A 27,989-nucleotide genomic window follows, 5' to 3' on the forward strand; every position below is an offset into this window, starting at 1 on the left:
TTTGAATCTGATGTGTTTCCTCTTCTGAAAGGCCTCTTTGCTTTGGTTACTTAACGAAATGTGTTAAGCATTGATAAAGTATATATCTATCTAGCTAGCTACCTAGCTAACTATCTAACTATCTTAACCTTAATAAAGTAGATATGTATCTATCTATTTATCTACAGTGTGGATTGAAACCACAATCTATGCTAAGAGTGCATTGTCTATGATTAAAAATAAATCTCATGGTGAATATACTAAAGCATGTACTGTTTAACACCGTTAAATACCTCATATTTGCAGAGTATGTAAGCTTAGGGTAGTCAATAAAGTTTATTTACACTACAAGTCAGCACCCTGCCGGTCGCTTGTGACGTGTGCGGGTACCAGTTGCCTCAGCAACGCGCACCCTGCAGCTGTTAGGGGCGGGATGGTGCAACAGATTGGCATCTTTTTTGCGAATAGTCTCTTCCTCTTCTGTCTGGGTGTCCTTAATGAAGTTATTCGCCAATGAGGGGGCAGCTTAGGGTAAGGGTGTGTCTCTTAAGTTACCTTGCTTGGGAGGGTGCGGGTAGGCCTGCCACTGAAGCTGCAGCTCCAGGAAGGATGCCGCAAGCAACTGAATGAGCAAACACAGGCGTTACGTGCGCTTCAACGTTTCCACGGGCAAAACAGCACGAGAGTGATAATCCCTTTCATTTGGAGTGTAGCCTACGGTAAGTGAGGGGTTCGGCAAAAAAGATCACCAGGTAGTTTTTACTTTAAATTAGTCGTGCTCACAAGACTTAAAACTGAAAGCACCAAACGTAGTTAATTTATGCTACTAATGTATCACGACAAAGCTCTTTGAACTTGGTCGTCTAAAGCCAAACTTAATGAATATCTTGAAAATCATGTCCATTCTATCAAGAATTTTTTTTGCATGGAGATAAAGAAAATAAGTGATCGGAGAGACAACAAGTGTTTTGTTGACGTTGTTGAACTGAGTTCGTTTGGTCCTTAATGTCAGTTGGCTTAACCTTTGCCTGAATCATGTTGTCGTGTTAAATGAATATCGGCACTCAGGGATGTGTCTATATTCGGGGGAAAAGGTCTCTATTGAATGATGACGGAAATTGGAAGTCGTTATTGTAGCATCGGGAACTAAACATGTTGGCTAAGTCCAGCTGACAGCATTTGTCTACCAAGAAGTGGGCATAGTTCCTCTTTTTGTATGTAAGTATGTAAATTCTCAGATACAGTTACATGAGGGAGTATAATAGGCATACTTGTGATCCGTGTAAGTGGATAATTTACGAGTTGAGACTGAAGAGACTGTAATTGTGTTTTGATAAGCCTACATCAATTTCCGACTTGATTTTCATAATACTATTACATTATTGTAGGGGGAAAAAAGAGTTGACAGAGTATATATTGCAGATTGGACGGTGTCTGTTTTCCAGTCCTGTGTCTAGACCATCCAGCTGTGGTTTTAGATGTGGGGCTACTGTGGGTTCAGCCTCTGTCTAATAAATTATAAAGCAAATCCCAGTGTTGCCCAGATATACATGTGCCCTCATTAGAGGCTAGGCTATTTGACATTTGAAAGGACTGGAGCAAGATCAATAGCTGTGCAGGGCAAAATGAAAAGCACAATCACCTAATGGGAGTTTTGTGATAATTAGAACAGCTGCTTACCTCCAGAATAAATTGTCGGTGTCACAACAAAGACCTTTTCTTCTGTCACATCATGACTGGCATCAGACAAGTGTTTCTCAGCATAATATCTGGCTTCACTCACGGCTTCATGCCAAAATGAACTTCGAGATTCGAGATTGGTTGTTTTTGTTGCTCTTATCATAGATTCCAGTCACAACAAACTGCCAGTTCCATTAGACCAACAGTTACTTGGCTTGTCAGGAACAGACCTGTCACCACAGAAAGGTACTTAACAGTTCCTGTGTTTGACAGTACAGAGTAGTTAACACACACACACACACACTCACACACACACACACACACACACTCACACACACACACACACACACACACACACACACGTACACACTCACACACACACACACACACACACACACACACACACACACACACACACACACACACACTCACACACACACAAAAAGAGTTTTACTCTTTGCTCCTGTGCTACATTTCTGCATTAGCTGTATCTTTTATCTGTATTTGTATATATACAGTATATATTTTTTTTTACTTCTATCACATTACATTTTCTTTTTCCTTTTGTAATATTTGAATATACTTATGACTGTATTGTTGAATAATGTGTATATTGCTGGTACTGGAACATGGACATCTCAACAAATAGAGGTAGCAGTTAGACGAGAAGGCCGCCATACGGCAGAAGAGCCCTTTTCTGATAAACCACGTGGCAGACATGGCTTTTTTTATAAACCTCATGGCAGAGATACCTTTTCTTATAAACCTCATGGCAGAGATACCTTTTCTTATAAACCACGTGGCAGACATGCCTTTTTCTTATAAACCTCATGGCAGAGATACCTTTTCTCATAAACCTCATGGCAGAGAAACGTTTTCTGATAAATCACGTGGTAGACAAGCCAAGATGCTTTTGAGGCCTTCTGAGGGTCACAGGTAACTCTTAGAACTCTTAGAATTTTCCACGACACTTTATACGCTTTGAGATGGACAGTTTTATGCCATCGATGTCCATGTTCTGCGTGTGTGTGTGTGTGTGTGTGTGTGGTGTGTGTGTGTGTGTGTGTGTGTGTGTGTGTGTGTGTGTGTGTGTGTGTGTGTGTGTGTGTGTGTGTGTCTGCTGACTCATCCAGGCTGGCCCAAGGGACAGGCCCATCAGTAGTGTGAGACTGTGGGTGGGGTTCAGCCTCAGAGGGAGAGGAGCGTAGTCTCTGGTGTCTCTCACTGCTGAGATGTGCTGTCTGAATGTGGAGACTGGGCCTAGGGCTTTGTGCGTGTGTGTGTGTGTGTGTGTGTGTGTGTGTGTGTGTATGTGAGTGTGCAAGCACATGCATATAGTTGTTGGTACACTCTCACTCTCACTCTCAAAAAAGCTGCACTTGGAATGAAAATCACATGCTTTGCATGCATTGGCAGCACTCAACTCAGAATAGACTGAAGAAGCTCTTGTCAACACCCATAGCACAGAGTCAAGACCCCTTGGTAATAACACACGTAACCTACCTATATGGCAACTGCTGCCCCTTCTTCCATACCCACATGCATATGTTGGCAACTGCCTTCTTGTCAGCCTCCTCCACCAGCTGATCTGGTAATTGACAATTAGGGCAGACCGCCGCATACGGTCTCATTCAAAATGAGGGGGATGACTGGCACAGGTTAGCCGTTTCCATGGATGCCTTTTCATGCTTGCAGCCATAGAGAGTCTGACACTGTGTGCTGGAGGAGAGCAGACTCACATAAACACACACACACACACACACACACACACACACACACACACACACACACACCACACACACACACACACACACACACACACACACATGTATGTGACCTGGTGGGCATCATAGAGAGTCTGACACTGTGTGCTGGAGGAGAGCAGACTCACATAAACACACACACACACACACACACACACATGTATGTGACCTGGTGGGCATCATAGAGAGTCTGACACTGTGTGCTGGAGGAGAGCAGACTCACATAAACACACATACACACACATACACACACACACACACACACACACCACACACACACACACACACACACACACACACACACAGACACACACACACACACACACACACACACACACACACACACACACACACATCACATGTATGTGACCTGGTGGGCATCATAGAGAGTCTGACACTGTGTGCTGGAGGAGAGCAGACAGGCATAATGACCTGGAAGGCTGTGCTTGACTGACCTCTGAACTCATCGGCAAGGTCGACGCTTGCCATCAAAGGGGTGGATTTAAGAGACTAGAGTTGTTGATGCGGCTTGTCTGTTTTAAAAAGATATAGTCATTTTTGGCTACTGTTAAAACATCAGTTAAGTATTAAGAGCATAAAATGAAGCAAATGTCATCCAGACACTCCTTTTAGAGCTGTGACCTTGTGTATGTGTACTTAATGACCTTGTGTATGTGTACTTAATGTAGGCACATATAAACATCAGGTCATGTTTTGGTCTAAATGCCATTGGGGACATCCTTGAGCAGGGGTTGGTTATAGTGCGTGCATTTCCTTTTCCATCTAGGTTTTCCTGACACACTTTTTCTAGATATAAGATTGTTAACTGTGCCCAACAGGTTAGCAGGTTATAAATCCCAAATATTAGCCCTCCCCGTCTTTTTTTATTCAGTTTGTTTCCTTCTCCTCTTATTACCTCTCGCCAATCTCCGTCTCCCTCTCAGTACGAGGGGGTGAAGCACGCTGTGATTGCTGTGTAATTATAAAGTACTTCTCCTCCTAAACGTGCTCTTGCTCTGTCTCCTCCATCTCTCTCTCTCTCCCTCTTGTGCGGAAGGTCTGAGTGGAGGAGGCTCGGCCATGGGGTGCAGCGCGGCGAGGGGCGCGTGTGGGTGGGCGTGCAGGTCTACTGTCTGAATTAGCAGCGGTGAATTACGCGCTCATTAAGTTAACCGTCCCGGACGAGGTAATAGGACATAATAGAGTGCCGGATGACAGGATGGAAATGTGCTGGCTGGCCTGTGCTGTACTGTGTGGGCTCAAGCAGATTAGCTAACAAAGACGGTCCATGAAACAGAGAAACATTCAGTGTTTGAACAGAATTATGATTGTGAGGGGACTCTACCGCACACTGTCTTGACCCGGACACTGCAGGGAAAAAAAAAAGGGAACGTTTTATTCAAGGAGTCGTATCGGGAGAGTGATGTTTCTTTTATCAGCATGTGAAGCAAGAGGGTATGTTATAGATGTACTGTTGACGCCGTGGTGTACCGATGGGCGATACTGCCAGACGATTATATATAGATATAGTTGCTATGGGACTTCTAAAATTGTGCAAATAAAAAGGCAATTGGCAAATGCACGAGGTTTTAGTTGGTGTCTCACTCGCTGTGAGATCATTAAGAGTTTACCCTCCATTCTTACCTGCACACTACCCAAACAGTGCCTGTCTGAACCTTGGGGGGGTTCCTGCAGTTATGTACAGTATGTTACACATTTCTTGAAAGTTGATGCATCATGACTCACTTAGCAAATCGCGTGTCACTTGTCACTGGTCACTTGTTTTAAAACGTAATAGTTTTCCCTTTTCTTTTAATATGTTTCTTTCTTCTTTGAGTTTGATCTTGTATATCTTGTATTCCTCTCCAGCATGCGTGTGTGTGTGAGTGTGTGTGTGTGTGTGTGTGTGTGTGTGTCATTTGTCGGTGCCCAATGCACGTGTGTGTGTTGATGTGTGTCGTGCTGTTTGACAACAATAAATCGACTTTGATGAGATGAAAACCAGTAAAAAGCTGTAATAGTTTTGGACCGCTCCTAAAGGTTGTGTCTGACCCCTGATTTGTGTGTCATTGCAGCGCTCACACCCAGCCCAGCAACATGGCCTCAGACACAGGTCCCAGATCGGAAGGGGACGAGCTGCACAGGAGGGGCAATCAGGTGACAGACGAGGTAATGACACACAACAGTACCTGTCATGCTGTGTGAGGACATGGTGTGGGTGTGTGAGGAAGGAAGCTGTGTGAGGATGGGTGTGGGTGTGTGAGGAAGGGTGTGAGGATGGGTGTGGCTGAACGAGACAGATTTGAAGAGAGGAAATGAGGCCTCTGATTTTGCTTAGTAACTCTGTCGCCATAGCTACACCTTCAAACCTTTAAAAAAGTTTTATTTCACGTACATATGCTCATATGGGAGCTAACTCGCAGACTTAATTATGTGTGTAAAAATAAGACCCTAAAATCTAAAATTATAAGGAGTGGACAGTTTGTGAAAGTGAAGACAGACAAGCAAACATGCTCTTTTGTGGTGATATGTAAAAGCGAACAAAGGTTTCATCATTCAGCTAAATGAATAATGTAAAGCGGTCTGTGTGACCTGTGCTGGAGAGACTGAGGAGACCTGGCCTCACCCACCCGGGATTCCTTAAGCAACAGTGACATCACCCCCCTTCCTAGCCCCCTGTTGCTCTCGCAGCAGGTAAAGGTTACTGCAGGTCAACTGGCATAATGCACCTGTGCAGGGGGGCATCACAGGAGGCAGGGAGGGAGACCGGTCGCAGGCACTGCACCGACACCTGTTCAAACACAGCACAGTACAGCTCAGTCACACACACACACACACACACACACACACACACACACACACACACACACACACACACACACACACACACACACACACACACACACACAGACCCTGTGTTGACAGTCAGGTGTCCCACCCATGCCCATACCGGTCACACTGGTCTCTGCCACGACAGTAGCATCCTTCCCACTGTGTGTTCTGAGGCTATAAGTGGTTACCACCTCTGCGCTGTCATAACTGGTTTTACCGCTTAAATTAGTCCTGTGGTGGTCTGAAATCTAAAACAATCATAAAAACAATAAAATGTCTGCCTGAGGAACACATGACCACGCATGCATGAAACAAGTGTTTCTGAGTGTGAACACACCGACCCAGTTGATTCACTTCACCTGTGGATTGTTCTTTTCCCATGTCTGGTTTTCTCTCTCCCCCTTCTCCTGCTCCTGCTCCTGCTCCTGCTCCTGCTCCTGCTCCTGCTCCTGCTCCCCCTCTGCAGTCTCTGGAGATCACCCGCAACATGAAGCTGCTTCTGGAGGAGGTGAGGAGCTCTGGGCCTTGGGGCCACCGTCACATTAAATGTTAAACACATGCACACATGCAGCTATGGGGAGTAAGTCCATACAGTAGCCTTATAACACCTAGAGATGTTTACTGTTAAACATATGCACACATACAGTAGCCTTATAGCACCTAAAGATGTTTACTGCTAAACACATGCACACATACAGTAGACTTTTAGCACCTAGCGATGCTTAGTGCTAAACACATACACAGGCTTCAGCTGTAAGGGCTTGGCTGTGACGATAGTCAAGAGATGAGGAGAAAGGGCCACACAGAAGACTTAACATCGCCAACAGATACTCATTGTGATGTTAGCAGTTCTTGCTAACCTCTGCCAGATATGAGCCCACAGTTAAACTCCAACTATTGTCCAGCCATTTTGTGTTTTTGTGTTGGATCATGATGCTCTGTTCCACATTCTTGTCAGTGGGCCACTGCCTTTGAGACTGATGTTGACTGTAAACAGTTCGGCTAACTATCTTGGACCTCATCAGTTTGTCTTGCAGTAAAGAGCTTAAAACCTTTCCAATTATATTATTTACCAAGCCTGGGGCATTATAGGGGACCCTGAATTCTAGAAGTGTAAACTTAACTTATCTAGACTTTTTATTTGTAAAACCAGCAGTGTAGACATAACAACCAGCAGTGTGGACATGAAAAGGGGATCTGTTTTTTGAGTGCGTGTTTTTTGTGTGTAGCTGTGAATCTAATCCTACTCCAATGTCAACAGAGTAAAGATGCTGGGATAAAGACACTGGTCATGTTGGACGAACAAGGAGGTACTGATGACGTCAAATTACTTTATTATTCCCTTTTATTTTAATCTCTTTCTGTTCCCAACAGGAAATCAATGTTCACATTAAAATGTTATTAGAAAGTATGGTGTATCCAGAGCTTCACTGTTTGGAGAGCGAGCTCAAAATGTTTCTATGAAAAGAATGATTGCAGGAAATGGGAGAGACACAATCAAATTAAACGGCCGCACTGTTATTAGCTAGAGGGGGAAACTGAGCTGTGTTCATAGCAGCCATTGTGTTGCTTCTGCAAATAGATATAGAGCAAAAGCTTTGAGATGACGTCTGCTGTCAGGTTGGCCATGTTATCACAATAAAGCATTCAGTGTGTGGTTATCCAACACATGGAAATGTAGTCTGTAGTGCTAGACCCAACCCTGTATGTCCTTAACCCCCACACACACACAGACACACACAGAGACACACACACACACACAACACGCACACACACACACACAAACACGCACACACACACACACACACACAACACACACACACACACACACACACACACACACACACACACACACACACACACACACACACAACACACACACACACACACACACACACACACACACACACCACACACACACACAAACACACACACACAGACACACACAGAGACACACACACACACACACACACACACACACACACACACACACAAACATCACACGCACACACACACAAACATGCACACACACACACACACACACACACCACACACACACACACACACACACACACACACACACACACACACACACACAGGATCTCTGTGCAGCATGTTTGGCTACCTTTTTTTTTCAACAAAGCAGACATCTGTGTAGGTTTTGAGTGTCTGTGTGTGTATGAGTAGGGGGAGCATTTTGCGTGGTTGTGTGTGTGTGTGTGTGTATTTTGTGGTGTGATGTGATGGGGTGGAGCGCTGGAGGCAGATTATGACTGGGCTATAATGTTTTATATACACTTGAGTGCAGATTTGTGTGTCTCTGCCTCCATACGTGTACATTCAAGAGAGTAAGCTTGTGTATGTGTGTGTTTGTTTGTCCTTATTGGTCCTGTATATTTCTGTCCGTGTTTTTATGTGTGTGTGTGTGTTTGTGTGTGTATGTCAGTGTTTCCCAAATGTTTATGTGTGTGTGTGTGTGTGTGTGTGTGTGTGTATGTACATTTTTGAGAAGCTGAGTCTGTCTACATGTGTGTGTGTGTCTCAATGTGTCTCTGTGTGTGTGTGTGTGTGTGTCTGTGTCTGTGTGTGTGTGTGTGTGTGTGTGTGGTATGTGTGTGTGTGTGTGTGTGTGTGTCTCTGTGTGTGTGTGTCTGTGTGTCTGTGTGTGTGTAACCTCTCACCTCCGACTCCTTGTGCGCCTGCGCTCACTCGCTCAGAGCAACTGGACCGTATTGATGAGGGTATGGACCAGATCAACCAGGACATGCGCGAGGCCGAGCGCAACCTCACAGACATGGCCAAGTGCTGTGGCCTGTGCGTCTGGCCCTGTGCTAAGTAGGTCCGCCCCGCCCCCCATACTTCACCTCCACCACTGCCATAGGTGCCTACACCTGCCAATCAGCCCAAGCCTGCCAATCCGCATGGTGGTCTGCGCTTCACTGGCCCCACCCACCCTGTTCTGTGCTGTGTAGAGCGCTCTCTTTGGCTTAGGTGTGGTCCGGTGTGATGAGAAATGTGTTGAGGTGTGTTAGTTGTTCAGATTGAGATGTCCTGAGAGTTCAGATATTGTTTTGTTTCTGTTTGTGGTTTGAGTTTCATTTGCCAGAGGAAGAGTTTATGGTGGAGCAAGGTGTTTTGGTTACTTTTGTTGTGTGGTGTGTGTGTGGTGTGTTTGTGTGTGTGTCTAGAGGGCGTTAACTGTCCTGATGTAATCAGGTCTTTCACCAGGTTTATCTAAACAGTCCATCTCTCACCAATAACACAGCTTCTCCTCACACATCGGAGTCTTTTTTTGAGTTCTGTGGAGCGTGGTCATCCTCCTGTTGTTATGCGGTGTTCCCCTTTGGTTTACTCTCGGTTAAGATGCTTGTTTTCGTTTTAATTTGACATGTGGTGGTGGTGGTGGTGGCTAGTGCATTGCTTGTTTTGGTTGTGTGGTGCTTTAGTGAGAAAGAAAAACTTTTTGTTTTGTTTGTGATCCCTGAACCACCCCTACACCCCGTGCCAAATATCCCTCTCTCTTTCTGTCCTCCTCGCTCTTTCATTTCATTTCTATCCATCCCTCTCTTCTCCCTGTGCTCTATCTTCCCTCTCCTTCTCTCTATCCCTTTCTTTCTCCTCATTCCTTCCCCCTGTGCTCTATCTTCCCTCTCCTTCTCTCTCTATCCCTTTCTTTCTCCTCATTCCTTCCCTCTGTGTTCTAATCCCCCCGCTCCCCATCCTCCCCCTCCGTTCGTCTGTTTTCTATTCTTCTCTTTCATCTCTCATTTCTCTCCATCTTCCCATTCCATCTCTCTATCGCTTTCATTCTCTATCACTGTCTTTCTCCCTGCACTTTTACGCACCCCACCCCACCCTACCCCACCCCTGCACATCCTTGTCCCGTTGTCCAGAGCAACTGGAGCGCATCGAGGAAGGTCTCGACCAGATCAACAAGGACATGCGCGAGGCTGAGAAGAACCTGACCGATCTGGGCAAATGCTGTGGCCTCTGTTCCTGTGAGAAGTATGTGCAGCTTCCCCCTCGCAGCAGCTGACTCTGGCTGAGGTCCGGCCCGGATTCGGCCCAGATCCGGCCCATCTCAGACCCAGATCCGTGCAGCCAGGGTCACCTGAGATGTGTGTGTGTGTGTGTGTGTATAGGTGGATGTGTGCATGTCTGTGTGGCTGTATGCTATATCTGCTCTTGCCGCCTTCATTGTGTCTGTCCACATTGCCACACCCACGCACTCAAACAACACTCACTGCCCAAAATATTAATATTGATATTAAACTCACCTGACATCTGTGTTGTGCGACTCCATCAAAATAGTATATTTATATACAGTATATAAGTGTCAGACAAATCCTCTTTTAGTTCATTACACATTACATGTCGTGTGTCTGTTTTGAGTGTTCACCTGTACCTGTTACAGTGTTGACATTTTTTATAAGTTCTCGCTTAAGGCAGCTTCCAGGTATGAGATAGATTGAATAGAGGATGAACATAGTCAGAAAAATGTATGCGTCTGTGATGAATACAAAAGTACAAGAACAAGACAATGTACTACAAGAGATAAATCAAGATAATTTAAATACCCAAAGGCGCAGTCCACGATTCTAATCCCATTGAAAAATTTAGCAAATTGCTCCTCATAAAAACTGGTTTTTATACACAGTCCTGGCTCTATCAATGGGAAACAAACATAGTGGCTTGGACCGAGCCAATAATAATCCCAATATATCAAGGAAGGAAGGAAGGGTTGTAAATTGGCTGTGGAGCTCAAATATCAACAACCTTTTGCAAAACCTAATTGTGTACAGCATCTTTAAAAGATACAGAATTCTAATGACAAAAACTAAAATAAGGCAGACAAACATCTACAACATATTTCAATTTGTCAGTTTCATGTCATACATAATTGACATAGATGAGTAAATGTGTGCTTGTTTGTTAAGGGTGTGTAACGTCTGATTGTGTGTGTGTGTGTGTGTGTGTGTGTGTGTGTGTGTGTGTGTGTGTGTGGTTTCCTCCAGACTGAAGGACTTTGAAGCCAGCGGGGCCTATAAGAAGGTGTGGGGCAACAACCAGGATGGGGTGGTGTCCAATCAGCCGTCTTCGCGCGTCGTGGACGACCGGGACAGGATGATGATGAGTGGGGGATACATACGGAGGTAACACACAGAGAGGCACATACACACACACACACACACACACACACAAACACACACACAAATACACATAAACATACACACACACACACACACTCACAAATACACATAAACATACACACACACACACACTCACAAATACAAATAAACATACACACACATCGGCTTACACACACACACGCGCACACTCACAAATACACATAAACATACACACATATGCGCTTACACACACACACGCACACACAAAACTCACCCCAGCAATCATACACAAACTCATACACAGATCCTCACACAACACACACATTCTTGCATGCACACACTGACACACACTCATAGTTGAGACATAAGGGTCTAGTTTGGTGCACCATAACCTACTCTACGGTAATTCCCAATTGAGTCAGGCAATGAGTTATCAACACAACTTGGTCCTTTATATCATAAACTAGCCAGATAATACTGAGCTTAACTGACTTACAACTGCTCTCATTACCTCAGCTGTGTATCCATGTTTCCATGCGGTTAAGAAAGAATGTTAGAGTGCACATGATCGTTACAAGCGTGACAGAAGAGCTGGGTCTGCCCCTGCTGCAGCACACAGGGTAATTGCCCCTGCTGCATCACACAGGGTAATTGCCCCTGCTGCATCACACAGGGTAATTGCCCCTGTAAGGGTGCAGCTCCGCTGTCGCAAGTACGAGCGCACAAGGCGCACACGCCGGCCCTGGCGGATAAATTTAGTGGCATGGCGTCAGTGGCGGAGCAGGGATGGAGTAATGAGCCGTGAGCCTTTAATTGTAGCTTTAAGGTAGCCATGGAGCCGGCTCTTGTGATGTCAGTAGGCGGGGTGTTTGTGGACGGGAGCAGGAACACAAAGGGGCCGGTCTCATCCTGGGAGGGCAGGTTAGCGGCGAACCAGACAGGTTTTAATGGTGCGGAAGGAAACGACTGCATGCTGGGCAAAGAAATTACAGTGAACACAGAAGGGAGAGAAGTTTAACTTCATATAAACTCACATCGTGGCTTAAAAGATTGCATGACCTATTGCATCAGGTGGGAAATGTATTTGCTGTAAGTGTACTTTGCCCTTATGTTAACACTGTGTCACCACTCATCAGCTGTGTTTGGCATTGACTCCTGTTACCATCATAGTCAACATCTGAGCGACTGTAAATGCTATCTCGTCTGTAGATGTGGAACTAATTGAAGGGCATCCGGTTCATTTGGGACATGGTGATTCTAGGGTACCACTGTTTTATGTCAGAGTCATTCAGTGTGGTTCTAGCCTTAAGCGGACATGAACAACCCTGAACAGTTTTCTACATTCGGATGACACCTCTCCTGTGTGTACGTGCGTATGTCTGGCTGTCTCTAGGGTGACTAACGATGCTCGAGAGGATGAGATGGAGGAGAACCTGACTCAGGTGGGCAGTATCCTTGGCAACCTGCGGAGCATGGCTTTAGACATGGGCAATGAGATCGACACCCAGAACGTCCAGATTGATCGCATCCAGCAGGAGGTGAGCTACACTAGACCACTCCACTGGGCCAACCAGCAAAGACGCCTGACAGATGATAGCGTTTGTCCTACTGGTTGACCTTGGGACTGATTCGGCCCTGATTAGGGGCCACATCTAAAGCTCCATTTAGAGAAGAGGCTTCACAAGAGGCTGATCTTGACAACTTGCACTTAGTGTTGTTATAGTAGTAACTGTTGGACCAACTGTGTTGTTTGGGGGCCTGTTTCACAAGAGATGAATACCTGCTTTTTCCCCCCAAAAAAATCTTGTTTTACAGACCCTTGTTAACCAATCTTGTCTCTCCTTTATTTTTTTGTTTCCTTTCTATGCAGGCCATTCTTAATGAATTACGCATCACTGAAGCCAATCAGAAGGCCCACAAGCTCATAAAGAAGTGATTACATCAAGAAACTGAAACTGGTGTTTCTGTGAATACACAGTTCTCTCAATACTCTTTGTTATGTGGGCAGACACACTCATACCCCCTTACACGCCCCCGCCCCCCATCACACACACACACACACACACACACACACAGAGAGAGAGCAGCGACACTCCATTTATTGTTGATGAAAAGCTACCTGTTGGGATAGCCCTCTTTGTGTTGTTTTTGTTGTCTATGCAATTCGGTGTACTTTTTCATGTTTTGTTTATATTGTTTTTATACTGTGCCTACTGAAGTAATGAATGTTACAGCCTAGCAGAAAACTCAGTTCATCTACTACTGATGAATATCGGCCTAAGTGAAGCTTTTCTGAAGTACAGTAATGTACACGTGTAAACTGTCTTTTTGCTGCATCCTCAGATCTCCCACCTACTGGTGAGAAAGAGAACTAACTCAGCCAGGATGACTTTCTTTGTTCAGCTCAAAATGGAACCTCTTGGTTGTGTGCATCATGTTCTCTCTCCCCTGTGCTCACGCTCAGTTGAGGAGACCTGTCCCCGAAACTCTCACTACTATAAGTCCAATCAACAAAGTTACTCTTCTTAGCAGTAGACAAGACCATGTGCATCGAGTCGCCATTCTCGTGCTGTCTGTGAGCTGAACTAACTACTATGGAACACGACAGTGAGATCAACACCAAACCGAGAGCTGATTTGCTACCACCCCTATTGACAATCCTTATCTACCTATCTGTCCCCTCATTCATCTAGCCATTCACTGCCTCATAAATGAGACGTAGTCACCCTTACTCACATTGCACAGTTGAGGTTTTAAAGTTACGTCTACGCAAGGACACAAGGCTCCCCTTGCTTTGGCTAAGGCCAGATAATATCTCGGTTCAGTTAGTGGTTGGTTGTGAATGCAGTGAATATGGGTTGCGTGCATAAGGCTTTGGCTCCCACGCCACTACAAGGTTAATCAATGAAGATATTGATTAAGGTGAACAGCATACTGTCTGTTTCACCTTTGTTTGAGGGGAAAAAAAGGATTTGCACACGCCTTTATGTTTTTGTCTTAACATTGCAGTCTCCCATGCACTCGCATTATTTAAAAAAAAAAAAAAAAGTTCTAGTTAGATATAAATACGCTTAATAGCTATCTGTCAACGGTAAACACTCTCAGCTAAACAGGTAAACAGCTTTTGGAGTTGTGTTCCATCGGAACTTCTCTCACATCTTCCTCATCGTGTGTGGTGAGTGGTTGCATTGATTTGGTTTTGCGTAATTAAATCTGGCCTAAATGCACCCACAGGGTGTCAGTACCCAGTCTTAGGGTACATTAAATATATTTTTAAATGGATGGATGTTTTCTGTAATCTGATTATTTGCAAGTTTTTTTTTTTTTACTATTTATATTTTTCTTTTCATGTGCGAATGTACCTTTAATTTGCTTTGATGTACCAAATGTGTGTCTAAGTAATCTTCTGTTGAAAATCAGAGGGGTCACCCTCCATTTGTTTTTTTCTTAAACATCAACAAAAGTAATAAAGTAATTGCATAACCTACATATACTAATGAGTTGTGTATTGAATGCAATATGTAGCCTCCTGTATTACATTAACCATATCTATTTTAAATTAAGCACAGATGTTTATTTTTTAACTGAATAAGCCCTATGTTGGAAATGAAACAAGCAAAAGACTGAAAAGTCGTCTAGGACGCCTAAAATTCAAGAGCCAGAAGAAGAATGTGGTAAGTACTAAATGAGAAGGGTCATACCGTTTAAAAATTAGTGAATGAGAAAGGCCCTTCAGAATAAGTGAGATGGATTTGCTTGTTTCTGCAGTTGAGACAATTATGTGAACTTCGTAAAGTGGGCAGGCAGCCCCCTGAGCATTGAGGGCACTTTGCCAAACACGTATTCTAGGGTGGTTCGTAGTTTCTGCGTTGATGGGCGCGTAGTTGAGTCTGCGCAACGCAGGGGTTCTCTGCTCTACGAAGTTTCTCGGGTAGAATCATAGGAATACACTGACGACGGACCGAGAATATTCGTGATTACATCGGGATTTACGCGTGAGTACACTAAACACAACAACTTGGACATAAAAGTTGAGCTTCTCTCTACTATGACGGTCTTACTATTGTGAATATATTCGATGTGGTACGCACAATTTAGGAAAAATGTCGCTAGCTAGCCAGCAACAAAGACATCTCGTCAAGGCTTTCGTTAGCGAGCTAGTTGGGTCCGTCCCCGGCTAACGTTTCAAAAACAGTCTCTTTAACAATGCACGGTATGCATTTGATCGAAACCAACTCGAATGTCCATCAAATTCGTGCTCAGTTTTGTATTTTCTTAAGCGATTCGTCGCGTAATTTTTGTCTTAAAGAAGGTCAACCTTGTGATTTCCGCCTTCGACACAAATCTACGATGGCGTAGGGTCGACTCTGTACCATCGGCTGCTTGCACGTACATCACAGCTAGCTACCGAGAACCGATGGCACAACAAAGAACCAGGAAGCATTAGCAATTAGCAGTAATGGTTAATTTAAAGAAGAAGGCACCAATGAATCGAAAGTCGTGTTGATCTGATATTTGCGAATAACCCGTCTGTCTTTTTAAAAAGCATCACCTGTGCATAGGAATATACAGCCTAGTAAAGAATAGCATTTTGATTGGGAGCAATTACGGAGTTGTTCTTGCTTCTGTCCACATGTTGGACGTTACGTCGTGACATGGAAGTGAGTCACAGACAGGCTAGCTCTAATTTAGGTTCTTTGAATGACCAAAGGTCATAATTAAAACGCTGACAATCGCAGGGATTCAGGTGTAACACATTTTCTAATTTTTAATTTAAGAATGTAGATTGCATTTCATTGCTTTAAACAGTAACCTATGTTTGTTTTCCTTTTCTTGAATGCATAAATAATTTAAAGTTGAATATTTAAACAATATACAAAGAACACAATCTCCAGATTAAATGGCATATCTGCTTAAAACACCATAATGTGTCGTAATAATACCATTGGCTCTGTTGTAGTGGGTTTTTCCCTTGTAACAGGAGGAATGTTAATAAAGCTGCAGCCTTAGGCCAATATATTTAATATATCAGTTGCAGTTTCGCTGATACAGAAGTTTATCTCACTCATTCTTTCTTACGGCCCTGAGGGTATCATGATATGCTTGGCAGTACTAACCTTTCCTATCCATTTTGTTTACAGTCCAGGTGCTGAGCAGTGCTGTCCAGCGTGTGTGTTGAAGGGGACCGGTACTGGACACAATGTCGGGGTACCCCTACATCCGCACAGGGAGAGGGGGTGCTGGAGGGGTGCGCTTCAAGAGGAGGAAGTCCCGCTTCTCCTTCGAGGAGGTGCAGCTCATGCTTAACGAAGTGAGGAGGAACCGCCACATCCTCGTTGGTAAGGGTTCCCGTCATAACGCACACGGAACCACAGAACAGGGCTGGGCTAGTACTCCGTACAGGACCGTTGCACATTCCTAATAGGCCGTGTTTAAGCTTAACTGTGTTTGTCCAGTATTTAACCCACAGCTAGTGTGACCTAACGAATGAGGTTGTAATTTGGGTGTAATCACATAGTTATTCAACACTGCTATACTAAGAACTCTAAAAAAGCCCTCTTTGCCTGTTTGTGTATGCTTGAGTGTGGCATTAGTGAGATATTCAACAGGTATCGGAGCTATATCTGTAAACACTTAAGAGCAGACTGGAATGTACAGCATTGTTTAATAGGCCTGCATGGAGGATGCAACAGAAGGGGACTCAGTACTGAGTTTACCTGGTTTCAGAATTACTATCAGCCAGTGGAGTAAACTAATCTATCTGGTTTTTTTTTTTTCCATCTCTCTTCCTTTTCTCTTGTCTTTCTGTCCCCCTGTCCTCCCTCAGGCAAGTTTAATCGCGGCGTGTCGTCGGACATCAAGAAGCGCACGTGGGCCTCCATCACGGCGCGCATCAATGAGATCAGCGAGTGCCCACGCGAGATCCTGGAGATCATCAAGAAGTGGTCCGACCTCAAGTGCGACACCAAGCGCAAGGTGGCGGCCATGCGTGCCTCGGGAGCCTCGTCTGCCCGCGTGGCCCGCGACCTCTCGCCCATCGAGGCCATGGTGCACCAGATCCTGCAGATGCCCACCCCCGGGTCCGCCGACGCGCAGCCCTACGGCGGCCCGTTTGGCGAGGGGGACGAGGGAGACGACGACAGCATGGGACCCTTGTTGCCCCCGCCACTGCCACCCACCACGTCCAACGGGAGGATGCTGCTGCCCGCTCCACCACCCCCACTTGCCCCTGGGGTCATGCATGGGCCGCCTGCTGCCGTGCCAACCAAGACTGATTTGGGCCTGCCGATAGACATGATGTATACTAGTGAGTGTTGAGCATATCTTTTTTTTATTTTGTGTATCAAATCAAATCAAACTTTATTTATACGGCGCATTTCATACCAAGAGGTAACACAATGCGACGTGTAGACTGATCAAGCTAAGCTTTATCAATGTTAAAAAGACAGAAATTTAGTTTAATTTAATTTAAAATCTTTTTTGGCTGTGTGTGGTAGATGAACACTGAATGTGATTTCTGACAGATGCGGTAAAAGTGCCTCTTCTCTCTGTAGGGAACTCCCCACACCCTCTGACTGACTTCCAGTTTGAGGCTCCAGACATAGAAGGTAAAACGCAATAATTGTCTTGTCCTAACAGTATTTGGGCTTCAGATGATCCCTGTCTTGCCGTGTATTGGGTTTAGTTTGAATGTGGTTCAGTTTTGTGAAAGCATGGCCTCTCTGTGTGGATCTTGCAGATAGCTTGATAAAGTTTGACGACGGCCAGCCCGGCCGGGAACGAGGCGCAGTGATCCTGGACGCCGCCACGGGCCTCTTGTCCGACCTGGAACGCCCCCGCCCCGACTCCAACCCACGGGGCCTCGGCGGCGGCTCCTTCGCGGCCCCCTCTACTCCTTCCGTCTCGGCACCGTCCCCCCCGGTTCCGCCTCCTCCGCGGCCGGGCTCGGCGGCGACGGCGATGCCCCCCCAGCAGAGCGGCTTGCTGCAGGAACAGCTGGCCCAGAGCGCCACGCTGAGTCTGCAGGAGCAGCAGGCGGCCACGGCGCTCATGGGCTCCATCTCGCGCTCACTGGAGGCCATGTCCGAGTCCGTGCAGCAGCTGGTGGAGACCCAGCAGACCTTCGTGCGCGACTCCCTGCAGCTGCAGCGCGACGCGCTCCACGTGCTGCGCGACTTCACCGCCGGTGCGCTTACGCTCATGCAGGACAAGCTCAACGGGCGCCCGCTCCTGCCTTAGCTCCCTGGATGGGCACCTGGGTATGGGGGAGGTCTGTAGGACCCCACGTTTTTTGCGGAAATTTTCTTGGATGAAAAGATTTTTTTGCCTTGCGTTTAAAGAAAAAAACTAATTTAAAGGTGCCGTGTGTAAGATTTAGTGGCATCTAGCAGTGACGTTGCAGATTGCAACTGACTGAATACCCCACCCTCACCCTTTTCTACTACTTCCAAAATGATGTCATCATTTGCGACCGCATTGAGTAGCCATAATATGTGAAGAAATGTATTAACTTAAAGTTTGGCTATGTTAGTTGTTGCTCTAAAGCCTTGTTTAACGTTACACTTTTATTGGATATAATGTTCGGCAGCTGTGGGCTGATCTCACTATGTTACACTTGAACAGTATATTACAGTTCTGCTAATAGATCCCCCTACACCCTACACACTGCACCTCTAAAAGGTAGTTAACCAAGGATATCTATCGTCATGGAAACACTGGTAAAGTTTCGAGAAATGATCATTCTTTTATTAGACCTGGAACATTTTTTTAAAATGCCAAATGGACTCTCAAATTCTGGGATATTTTTTAAGTCAATGTATTTTATGAATCCTTCCATAGATATGTCCCCATGTATCCGTCATGTAATTTCATGTCATTCCGTAATGCTTCAGTTAAGAGTTTGCAAAGCTGACGCAATCAAGCACTGAAATATGATCATGGACATTTGAACAGAATACCCTTAAACTGTGTTGATTTTAGACAGTAAAAAAAAAGACTGGGATCTAAAAAAAAAACGAACAGCCTACCAACACTACTCAGACTGATTTCATGAATGAGCCCGGGGCCAACGTTAGCCGTTCAGTGGCATGTTCAAAGCAGTGCGCAGGGTGCCGCTGTTCTCAGGTCAGTTTCGTTCTTCTCTCTCAGTGACACTCTCACCCAGCTTCACTGGTCAAAAAGAATGCGAACGAGTAAAGCCAAGAGGCCTGCAGAATGCAGCAACGGGCCCTCGTCTCCGTACTGATGCAGTCAGAATACAGCAACGGGCCCTCGTCTCAGAACTGATGCAGTCAGACCCTCCTTGTTTCTCCTCCTCATGCGGTTAACGCAATACAGTGCAAGGGTGTTGTCTGAGTCGTTGCTACAGTTTGCATCGGGTGGTGACTACATTCAACGGTGGCCTAATTGAGTGTATATAGAGGTGTCCATATTGACTGTACACAGCAGAGATATGTATATTGTGGTAAGCTTGTATGGGAATGTGAGAATATGAGTAATAATAATAATATGATAATGAGTGCTGGGATGAGATCAAGGTTCATCGTGGGGGTTTCAACCCCTTGTACCCTAGACTGCAGAATAAGATTCTCCAGCTCCATTGTATTATGTCTTTTATCACATGGACACATATATAATATCCTCCCTGCCTTTGTGGTGCATATGTTGGCAGCCAGAGGCTCCAGAAATGAAAGGTAGGAGTATAAATGTAGCGACATGTTAATTCCACTGTACTGAAATCAGCTTGAATGACTTTCAGGAATCCTGATAGATAACTTTATTTAAAACGACGAATGGAAATACTGTGGAAGAAGTAAAGACACATAAGCTTTAGAGATATAAACTTGAGATAATGTCAGACAGTCAGCACAATTCACACAGACTGCTGATTGGCTGCTGTTTCTGGTCAGTATGGTGAGGTGTTTCCTGTTGCATCATTTCCTGTTCCTCTGGGTTGACAGCAGTAGCTGGACGGTTATCCAAAGTGTTCTAATGCATCACCTTCAAGGTGATGTCCACCTATGCCCTGTTTGCAGCCCCTGTACTGCTAGTAAGATGACTGTAATTTAACCTTTGACCTCTGAGTTGGGTTTAAGTTAAGTGTTGTATGAATAGGGAGTGCTGAACCCCAAAACCTTGTTCCCTTATTTATCTCCACGTTTGGAATCCCAGGCATAAGATGTTTTATTTGTTAACTCTTGCTTTGATAGACTTGAACTAACATCTTTCTTCCCGTTTTTTTTCTAACAGGACTAATGTCATACTTGTATTAAAAGATGGTATTATTGCAATGACAACTTTGTGACCAGTTCAGAGGGGGTGAAAATAAATGCATTTCCACTAAACAGTCGCCCTGTACTTGTGAACCTATAGATATTTTATATTTCCATAGCTATACTGTACTGGTGAACCTATAGATCTTTTATATTTCCATAGCTATACTGTATTTGTGAACCTATAGATCTTTTATATTTTTATAGTAATACTGTACTGGTGAACCTATAGATCTTTCATATTTCTATAGCTATACTGGATTCAGCCAGTTCAGCCAGTTTTTTGCAATTCTGCTGTTTGTAAATTCAAAGCAAAATCAGTGATTTACTTATGTTTTTGCGACGCTGAATATACATATATTTTTTTGTTTTGTTATTGATGTGGGTCTTGTTGTTGTTATTGATATGGGTCTTGTTGTTGTTGTCGCAATGAATTGTGGGATGGCATTATCTACTTTCCTTTCGTAAAGGATGGTCCAATGTGTACCCTATGCCATGCATTTAGCTCTTAGCATGGCTGCCACTTAGATACTTCCGGGTCATTTCACTCCATTATCACATTTCCTAAGTAAAAAAGACCATTTGACCACAGCCTCTGTGTCAACCACTTCCTCTGCTTAAGATGTGGATTGACGACTGTCGGTAGAGGATGGGTGGTAAGCAGACAATCGGTGGTAAGTAAAGAAGTAATTCTGGTCTCTGATTGGTTAAGACCTGTCACCTGACCGGAACGGAAAACACAATACGCTAATATCAGGACCTTTATTTTTTTATTGAGTAACGGTGTCGATTGCCTGATTTTTAAACAGTCTGTAAACATTCTGTGAAGTTATACGGCTTAATACTCAATTGACTTGTAAACCGACGATCGGTGGTAACCGGAAGTAATTATGGTGTCTGACTGACCCATCAGAGACCAGTTACCACCGATTGTCTGCTTACCACCCATCCTCTACCGACAATGACCATTACATTTGCTTGACGTTCACGACATAGCCTGATCTATAACCGTTATCTAATTAATATTGAAATGAATTACTTACACATTGTGTAATTTTGCCTTGCCGAAATTGTAAATAGTGTTAATACTCTTCATTATTTTAAAGCAAGGCATATTGTTTCGTCCAACTGTTAATTCAGCAGTTCGTCTTGCATGGAGATGGCATTTCAAGATAAAAGCCGTTCCTAAATTCATGCATAGTAATAGTAAAATATCATTGAAGTAAGGCCAGGTGTGGTCAACAAAAAATCTCAAAAAATGTTCACAACTTTTTAGAAATCGGCACCACAAATTTAGTTTGATCGCAAACAATAATAAAAAAAAAAAAAACACAAAATCCGGGAAGGACTGAATTGTAAATGCATACAATATTATGTGGATTCCTGTGTCATGCATTCCCTATGAATATTCAGTTAAATAATTACATTTTCCTGCACCATGGGAAATAAATAGAAGTTAAATGAATACATGGAAATTAAATTCAGTCTTCAATGAACACATGTGACCAGCTGCACTGTTTAATATAAGCTTCAGTTTAGAAATGTGTGTCACTGGATATCTTAGCTTTACGCTTCGGCCTACTTTCATCCAGTTAGCAAACGTGTTTGGCATGCAGGTGTAGGGATGTTGAAACTAACCATTTTGCGGTTTAAATGTGAAATAATCTTTGAAGTCTGAAATTAGTTTTTCTTGCCAGTGATTGGACAAGTTGCACTGTTGTGCGTGTGGCTGTGCTTAGGCCGCATAGTGAGGATGGCAGAGGAATGTGTAGTCCCTGAATTGTTGAAATAGAAAATAATCAAGATAACCATGAAACCGTGGTTATTTCTTTCACAATTAACCACGCTACCCAGTTTCAAGCAAAAAATTGTGAACCCCTTTAGTTTATACACCAGAGGCCTCTTACAACAACATGTGAACGGTGAAGAAATGCATTGCTAATGTTTTTCCTGTATTTGGGCCTGACGGGGTCAGGGCTGTGTCCTGTCCTGGCCCTCGGTGGTTTATTTTATACACGACCAGCTGGCGCCGCTGCTTTCCTGAGAAATACATTTGACTGACAGCGCCCAGGTCAGCCTTCTCCAGCAACATGAGTGGGAGCAGGCCACAGTGAAAACATTCCCATACACTCCCCAGCACCTCAAAGATGAACAACTATGGCCACTTGTGTGTAAAAAGTCCTTAGCCTGTGTAACCATAGTTACAACGGTGCTTTGAACACAAGTCTTATTGGAGTCTATTACTGACTGCGTATCCTGGGCAGGAAATGCTTTCATTTGTAACAAATTTCATCAGACCTCTCTGTGTTTTTCTGACCTGTCCAGAAGACAGGATCTCCACTTTGCCACACCAAAGTGCAGAGTATTTGTTCTGATCCCACAACACAAGGTTCTGGTCTCTGGCCTAAACAGCTCAAAATGTTCTTTCCTAAAGAGGGCTTGCTCTTCTGTCTTTAAACAGCAAGCCTCTCACCTCCACCAATTTGTGTTAATATTATTAAACCAAATATGATTTTACTAATAAAACAATTTCCCGTCACGGGAGCAATGACGTTCCCAATCACTCAGTCATATTCCCTGTGCGCTGGACCAGTTCACTGTGACTTCCCTGTGACAGCCCTCATTCATCGTACCTGCAGCCCTCACAGAAGCCCTGCGCCTTTAAGGAACAGGTGACGGCAACGTTTGTAATCTGATCGTCGCTTTGAATAAATGATGGGGATCTTCTGGGCTGACTGTTCCCGGGGCTCTCTCGGACTCCACACCTCAACAGTGGAAGGCACCGTAGCTGACACAAAAGCCCCCAGACAGAAGTCAACTTCTGTAGGACCGTTCAGAGAGCGCTGGACTTTAAAATGACTCCAGAGTAGTAAGTGCAACACAGCCGTCTACGAGAATCCTGTTAATGTGTCTGTCAAGTGTCAGTGAATGTTTGAAAACTTAGAGCGTTGTAACATTCTTTTGATGGCTTACTTATTTGGTAAGAGTTAATGCCTTATTTAAAAGCTTAAGGGGCAGTTATTTCTGCTCTGGGAGTGCGGTATATAATGTCATCTGGTGTATATGTATGATGGGATGAATCCTGACGTGTTGTGTAAGCTATAGGAAAGGCCTTGTCAGTGGTAATATGATCTGATGATATGCCTGAGACACAATGGCTGTTTTGTTTTCAGCGGACAGACTTGTGGTGTTTTGTTTGATGGTGGTAGAACTGAATTATCAGTGGCGTATAATCCATATCGCCTGTCTACCTCGCAGATAATTGTGTGCATTGTATGGCTTAATAGCTAAAATGAGGGGGAGGGGGGCTGTGTGTGTGTGTGTGTGTGTGTGTGTGTGTGTGTCTGTGTGTGTCTGTGTGTGTGTTTGTCTGTGTAAACAAATTCTCAATGTTTTCCTTCTCAACTCTCAAATGCATTGGTTGTGTGCTCTTCCTCCTCTGCCACTCAGTGACTATCTGTTCAAGCTGCTGCTTATAGGAGACTCAGGAGTTGGCAAATCATGTCTTCTGCTGCGGTTCGCGGTAGGAATACTTTATACTTTTCCCCCCTCTCTGTCCACTTTGGCTTGTGTTGGCCTACACTGTATTTAAAAAAAGTCTCCAGAGTTACATCATTTTTGTTCCCATCTAGCCTCCCATGCACAGATACAGAGGAAACCTTGCACTTTGACAGATTGAGCTGCAGTTTGTCATATTGAGAAGAATTAGTACTTACCGCTAACTCCAAAGTCTCCTAATTTACTGAAACTTGATTGCAGGTCGCTTTGGATAAAAGCGTATCCCAAATGGATAAATGTGATGTAATGCATTGCACATGTGTGTTGGTTATGTCTGATTCTGTGCATTGGATGGATGTTTACAGGCAAATGATCATCTTTAGCCACTGTGTCCCTTCAAAAGCTATTACATTGGTACCACATTTTGTGATTGTGATCTGTGATTAGATCTTTCGCAGCCCAAACCTGGCAGTTGTGCCTAGAGCACATGCAGCCCTGATCTAGCCCTGATCTAGCAGGATCTGCCCCTATCTAGCCCTGATCTAGCCCTGATCTAGCAGGATCTGCCCCTATCTAGCCCTGATCTAGCCCTGATCTAGCATGGATCTGCCTCTATCTAGCTCTGATTTAGCATGGATCTGCCCCTATGCTGATACCGATCCGGGCTCCGGGTCAGCTGCTACCTTGGCTATTCTAACTCACCTCAACTGCTCTCTGCACAGGATGACACCTACACAGAGAGCTACATCAGCACCATCGGAGTCGACTTCAAGATAAGAACCATCGAGATGGATGGCAAGACCGTCAAGTTGCAGATTGTACGTAAGATGTTGAGAGAAGACAAATGTATCAGTTCATTTTTTGGGGGGTAAAAGGGACCCCAGTTCTCACTTCGGGCTGTAAACACATATTCAGTCTGAGCCAAAGGTCGGGAGTTAACAAGTAGCATTTCATTTCTGGGAAAGTATACAGCACGGTCATTAAGAGTTAACTACTTTGACCATCAGCAGCGTTCATTTGACCGGCTTGCTTTAAGCTGAATCACAACACCTTTGAGCAATTTTGTAAGAAGGGGCATTATAAACATCTGGGGCTTATTTGGTGCTTTGCAAAGGGACATACCAACTATTTTAACTCCACTCTACTCTACCTCCACCTTGCCAGTGATTCTCTCCACATTCTCTTGTTTAACTAACTGAGGTGTTTTTTGATGGCTTGAAAGATGGCAAAAATTAACATCTGGCCTAAGGCAAAACAAACCAGAATATTTCCCTCCCTCTTTGTTGGTCAGTGGGACACAGCCGGCCAGGAGAGATTCCGCACTATAACGTCTAGCTACTACAGAGGGGCTCACGGAATCATCATAGTCTATGATGTCACTGACCAGGTAAGGGGTTTCAGTGGTACTTTCCTCTATCTAGCTATCTACGTTCAAAACAAGCAATGGTCTAGGGAAGCTCTGTACTTTTTCCTGATGTGAAATCTTCCTGATTTGAATCACTTTATCAGAGTATTCAAAGAGAAATGGCCTTTATTTTGGCCCCCAACACCAGACAATGGTTTCATGTCATCCTCGTTGCAACAGGAGTCTTTTAACAACGTGAAGCAGTGGCTGGAGGAGATCGAGCGCTACGCCTGTGAAAACGTCTCCAAGCTGCTGGTGGGGAACAAAAGCGACCTGGTCTCCAGAAAGGTGGTGGATTTCAGCACCGCTAAGGTAGCAGTGTCTGCTTCGGAGTGAGAACACACGACAAAAACAAAAAAATTAGATGAATGGGGAGATGTGATTGTTTTATTAGCATCAATAGACTTATTGTGTTAGTCTTAAACCTTGTGTTCTTTTTGTCAGTTTTGTTTTTACGGTTGTTCCCTACAGCCTTAAGCTTGCAGGACATTAACAGAAAAAAACGTGTTATTTATTGCTCCAATGGTTTCAGGAATTTGCCACATCACTCAAAGTCCCGATCCTTGAAACCAGCGCCAAGAATGCCAGCAATGTGGAGAAGGCCTTCCTCACCATGGCCTCTGAGATCCAGAAGAGGGTTGGCACAGAGCCTGTACAGAATGAGACTGTGAAGATGGGTTCGAAAATCAACAGCGCCCCCCTCTGGCCCGGTGGAGAAAAGCACACAGCAGAAGGAGCCGGCTCTTGTTGTTGATGCAGAGTCATTACACCTATCCATTTACTGTGGCTGGCAGTAGGAGTGAGAGAGGAACTGTCTGTGTGACCATTTTGAAAGTAGTTTGTATTCCTCTGCTGTTTTATTCAAGTGGACAATCAATCCACTTGTGAGTGCTTGTGCACGGTGTTTGGCAATACATGATAATGAAAATGCAGTTTAAAAGAATGATATAGTTGTACACGTTTGGTCACTGGACACAAGGGTAATATTGCAGTGCTGTGGTTTAAGAATTCATTTTTATTGAATATTAACAATTCAGTGCAATGAAACATGTTGAAGATGAAGTTTAATACAGAATAGATTTCTAAAAGATGTCACAAAAGACTGAGTAAAAGAAGGAAGGGACATCCTCTTTCCTTCCAGTTAGTTGCAGAAGTGCAATGTGTCAGACAGTGGCAGGTACTTAATGTTGTTTTTTGTTTTGCTCCTCTGCGTATAGACCATAGTATCTATATATACTTTTCAACAAAACACTTTGTGATACAAAGGAGTGAAAGGCTATCATATGAAGTACTCAGAACTGAAAGTTTAAACGACAGAAATATATAGTGTTTTAATAAACCCTTTGTTTGAGACTACATTAAATGCACCTCTCCTGCTTTTTAGCATTCCCAATGATCACAGTTTTGTATATATCACTTTAAAAATACTTTTTCTCTAATTGTTTGCCATGCAGAGTGTTTTGAATGGTCGCATAAGGGCAGGACAATGAATGAACAGAAGTTTGAGTACTCTTCAGGCAGTGTGTGCAATTTGTGAAACAGCGCTCTCTAGTGGGCTGTTTCAGAACCTGACCTACATCTGTTGAGAAGGTTTCTCTGGTTCCTCCTCAGATGAGTTGTTTCTCCGCCTCTGGTCGTCTCTAATGCATGTTGACCATCTCTTCCTTCAAACTCGTCCTCTCCCCGTCTCACTGCCCTGAAGTCCCTCCCTTTATGACTTTACCCTCTAAAGTGCTGTCGCTGCACACCATTGGACAGATAGTTCTGTCAATCAGTTCACTCAAGTACCACGATGGCAAATTCATTCTCATTCAGAGTCTGACTTTGTCATGTAAAGTTCTATGTTGACTAAGAGGATGCCTGTTTTTCCACAGTGGTTTATACGCACATAATGTCACAGTCACTGGTGATAGTTCTGTCTGTATTGTTGCAACATGGATAGTGCTAGTTATAGTGTAACAATAGATGTACTCCAGGGAAATGATCATTGCTTGCCATATGATGTGGCCCTTAAAAATGTGAGGATTTTGGAAAAAAAGGTAAAACAACGGTCAAATGTTCAAAAAGCTTTCTCGTGTAAAATGAAGGACATCATATTTACATAAAAGACAATAACTCCTTCACAAGATTCCTAGTTGTTCACAAAGGTAAGTTTTGTAAGAAATAGTTACTTCAAAAACATTATGTCAGAACTGCTCAACATTAGCCTATAAATGAGTGCTTACTCCAAAACACAACATGTTCAGTCAAACTGGCCCCAACATAATGTTACATAATCCACTTGTACCACACCGGCTACACGGCCAAATTAGAAATTATGCTTAAATGTAAAAGAATAGTGTTTGTGTACTACCCCTGAAATTACACTGCAAAAATCAATCTATGTACTATTAACTAGAATTTCACCAGTTAGATTACTAAACAAATAGTA

The 27,989-nt window shown here is 44.1% G+C and overlaps 2 protein-coding genes and 1 pseudogene across 2 annotated transcripts; all 3 read left to right on the forward strand.

Moving 5' to 3' along the window:
• The first annotated feature begins 37 nt into the window (after nucleotides 1–37).
• On the forward strand, nucleotides 38–14,872 carry zgc:101731 (SNARE_SNAP25N and SNARE_SNAP23C domain-containing protein). The gene is made up of 8 exons (XM_012838317.3): nucleotides 38–698; nucleotides 5,498–5,591; nucleotides 6,721–6,762; nucleotides 7,516–7,564; nucleotides 10,148–10,259; nucleotides 11,270–11,407; nucleotides 12,777–12,921; nucleotides 13,254–14,872. Exons 2-8 carry the CDS (start codon nucleotides 5,520–5,522, stop codon nucleotides 13,317–13,319), a joined length of 624 nt encoding a protein of 207 aa, XP_012693771.1. The 5' UTR covers nucleotides 38–698; nucleotides 5,498–5,519; the 3' UTR covers nucleotides 13,320–14,872.
• A 128-nt stretch (nucleotides 14,873–15,000) lies between these two features.
• On the forward strand, nucleotides 15,001–21,970 carry zgc:113149 (uncharacterized protein LOC541363 homolog). Its single transcript, XM_031573904.2, has 5 exons — nucleotides 15,001–15,378; nucleotides 16,525–16,722; nucleotides 17,211–17,690; nucleotides 17,938–17,991; nucleotides 18,123–21,970. The coding sequence occupies exons 2-5, from the start codon at nucleotides 16,584–16,586 to the stop codon at nucleotides 18,620–18,622; spliced, it is 1,173 nt and encodes a 390-aa protein (XP_031429764.1). The 5' UTR covers nucleotides 15,001–15,378; nucleotides 16,525–16,583; the 3' UTR covers nucleotides 18,623–21,970.
• A 2,906-nt stretch (nucleotides 21,971–24,876) lies between these two features.
• On the forward strand, nucleotides 24,877–26,894 carry LOC105909673 (annotated as a pseudogene).
• Nucleotides 26,895–27,989: the final 1,095 nt, after the last annotated feature.

The sequence above is a fragment of the Clupea harengus genome, chromosome 9, assembly GCF_900700415.2.
Source record: "Clupea harengus chromosome 9, Ch_v2.0.2, whole genome shotgun sequence".
NCBI classification, from domain to species: Eukaryota; Metazoa; Chordata; class Actinopteri; order Clupeiformes; family Clupeidae; genus Clupea; species Clupea harengus.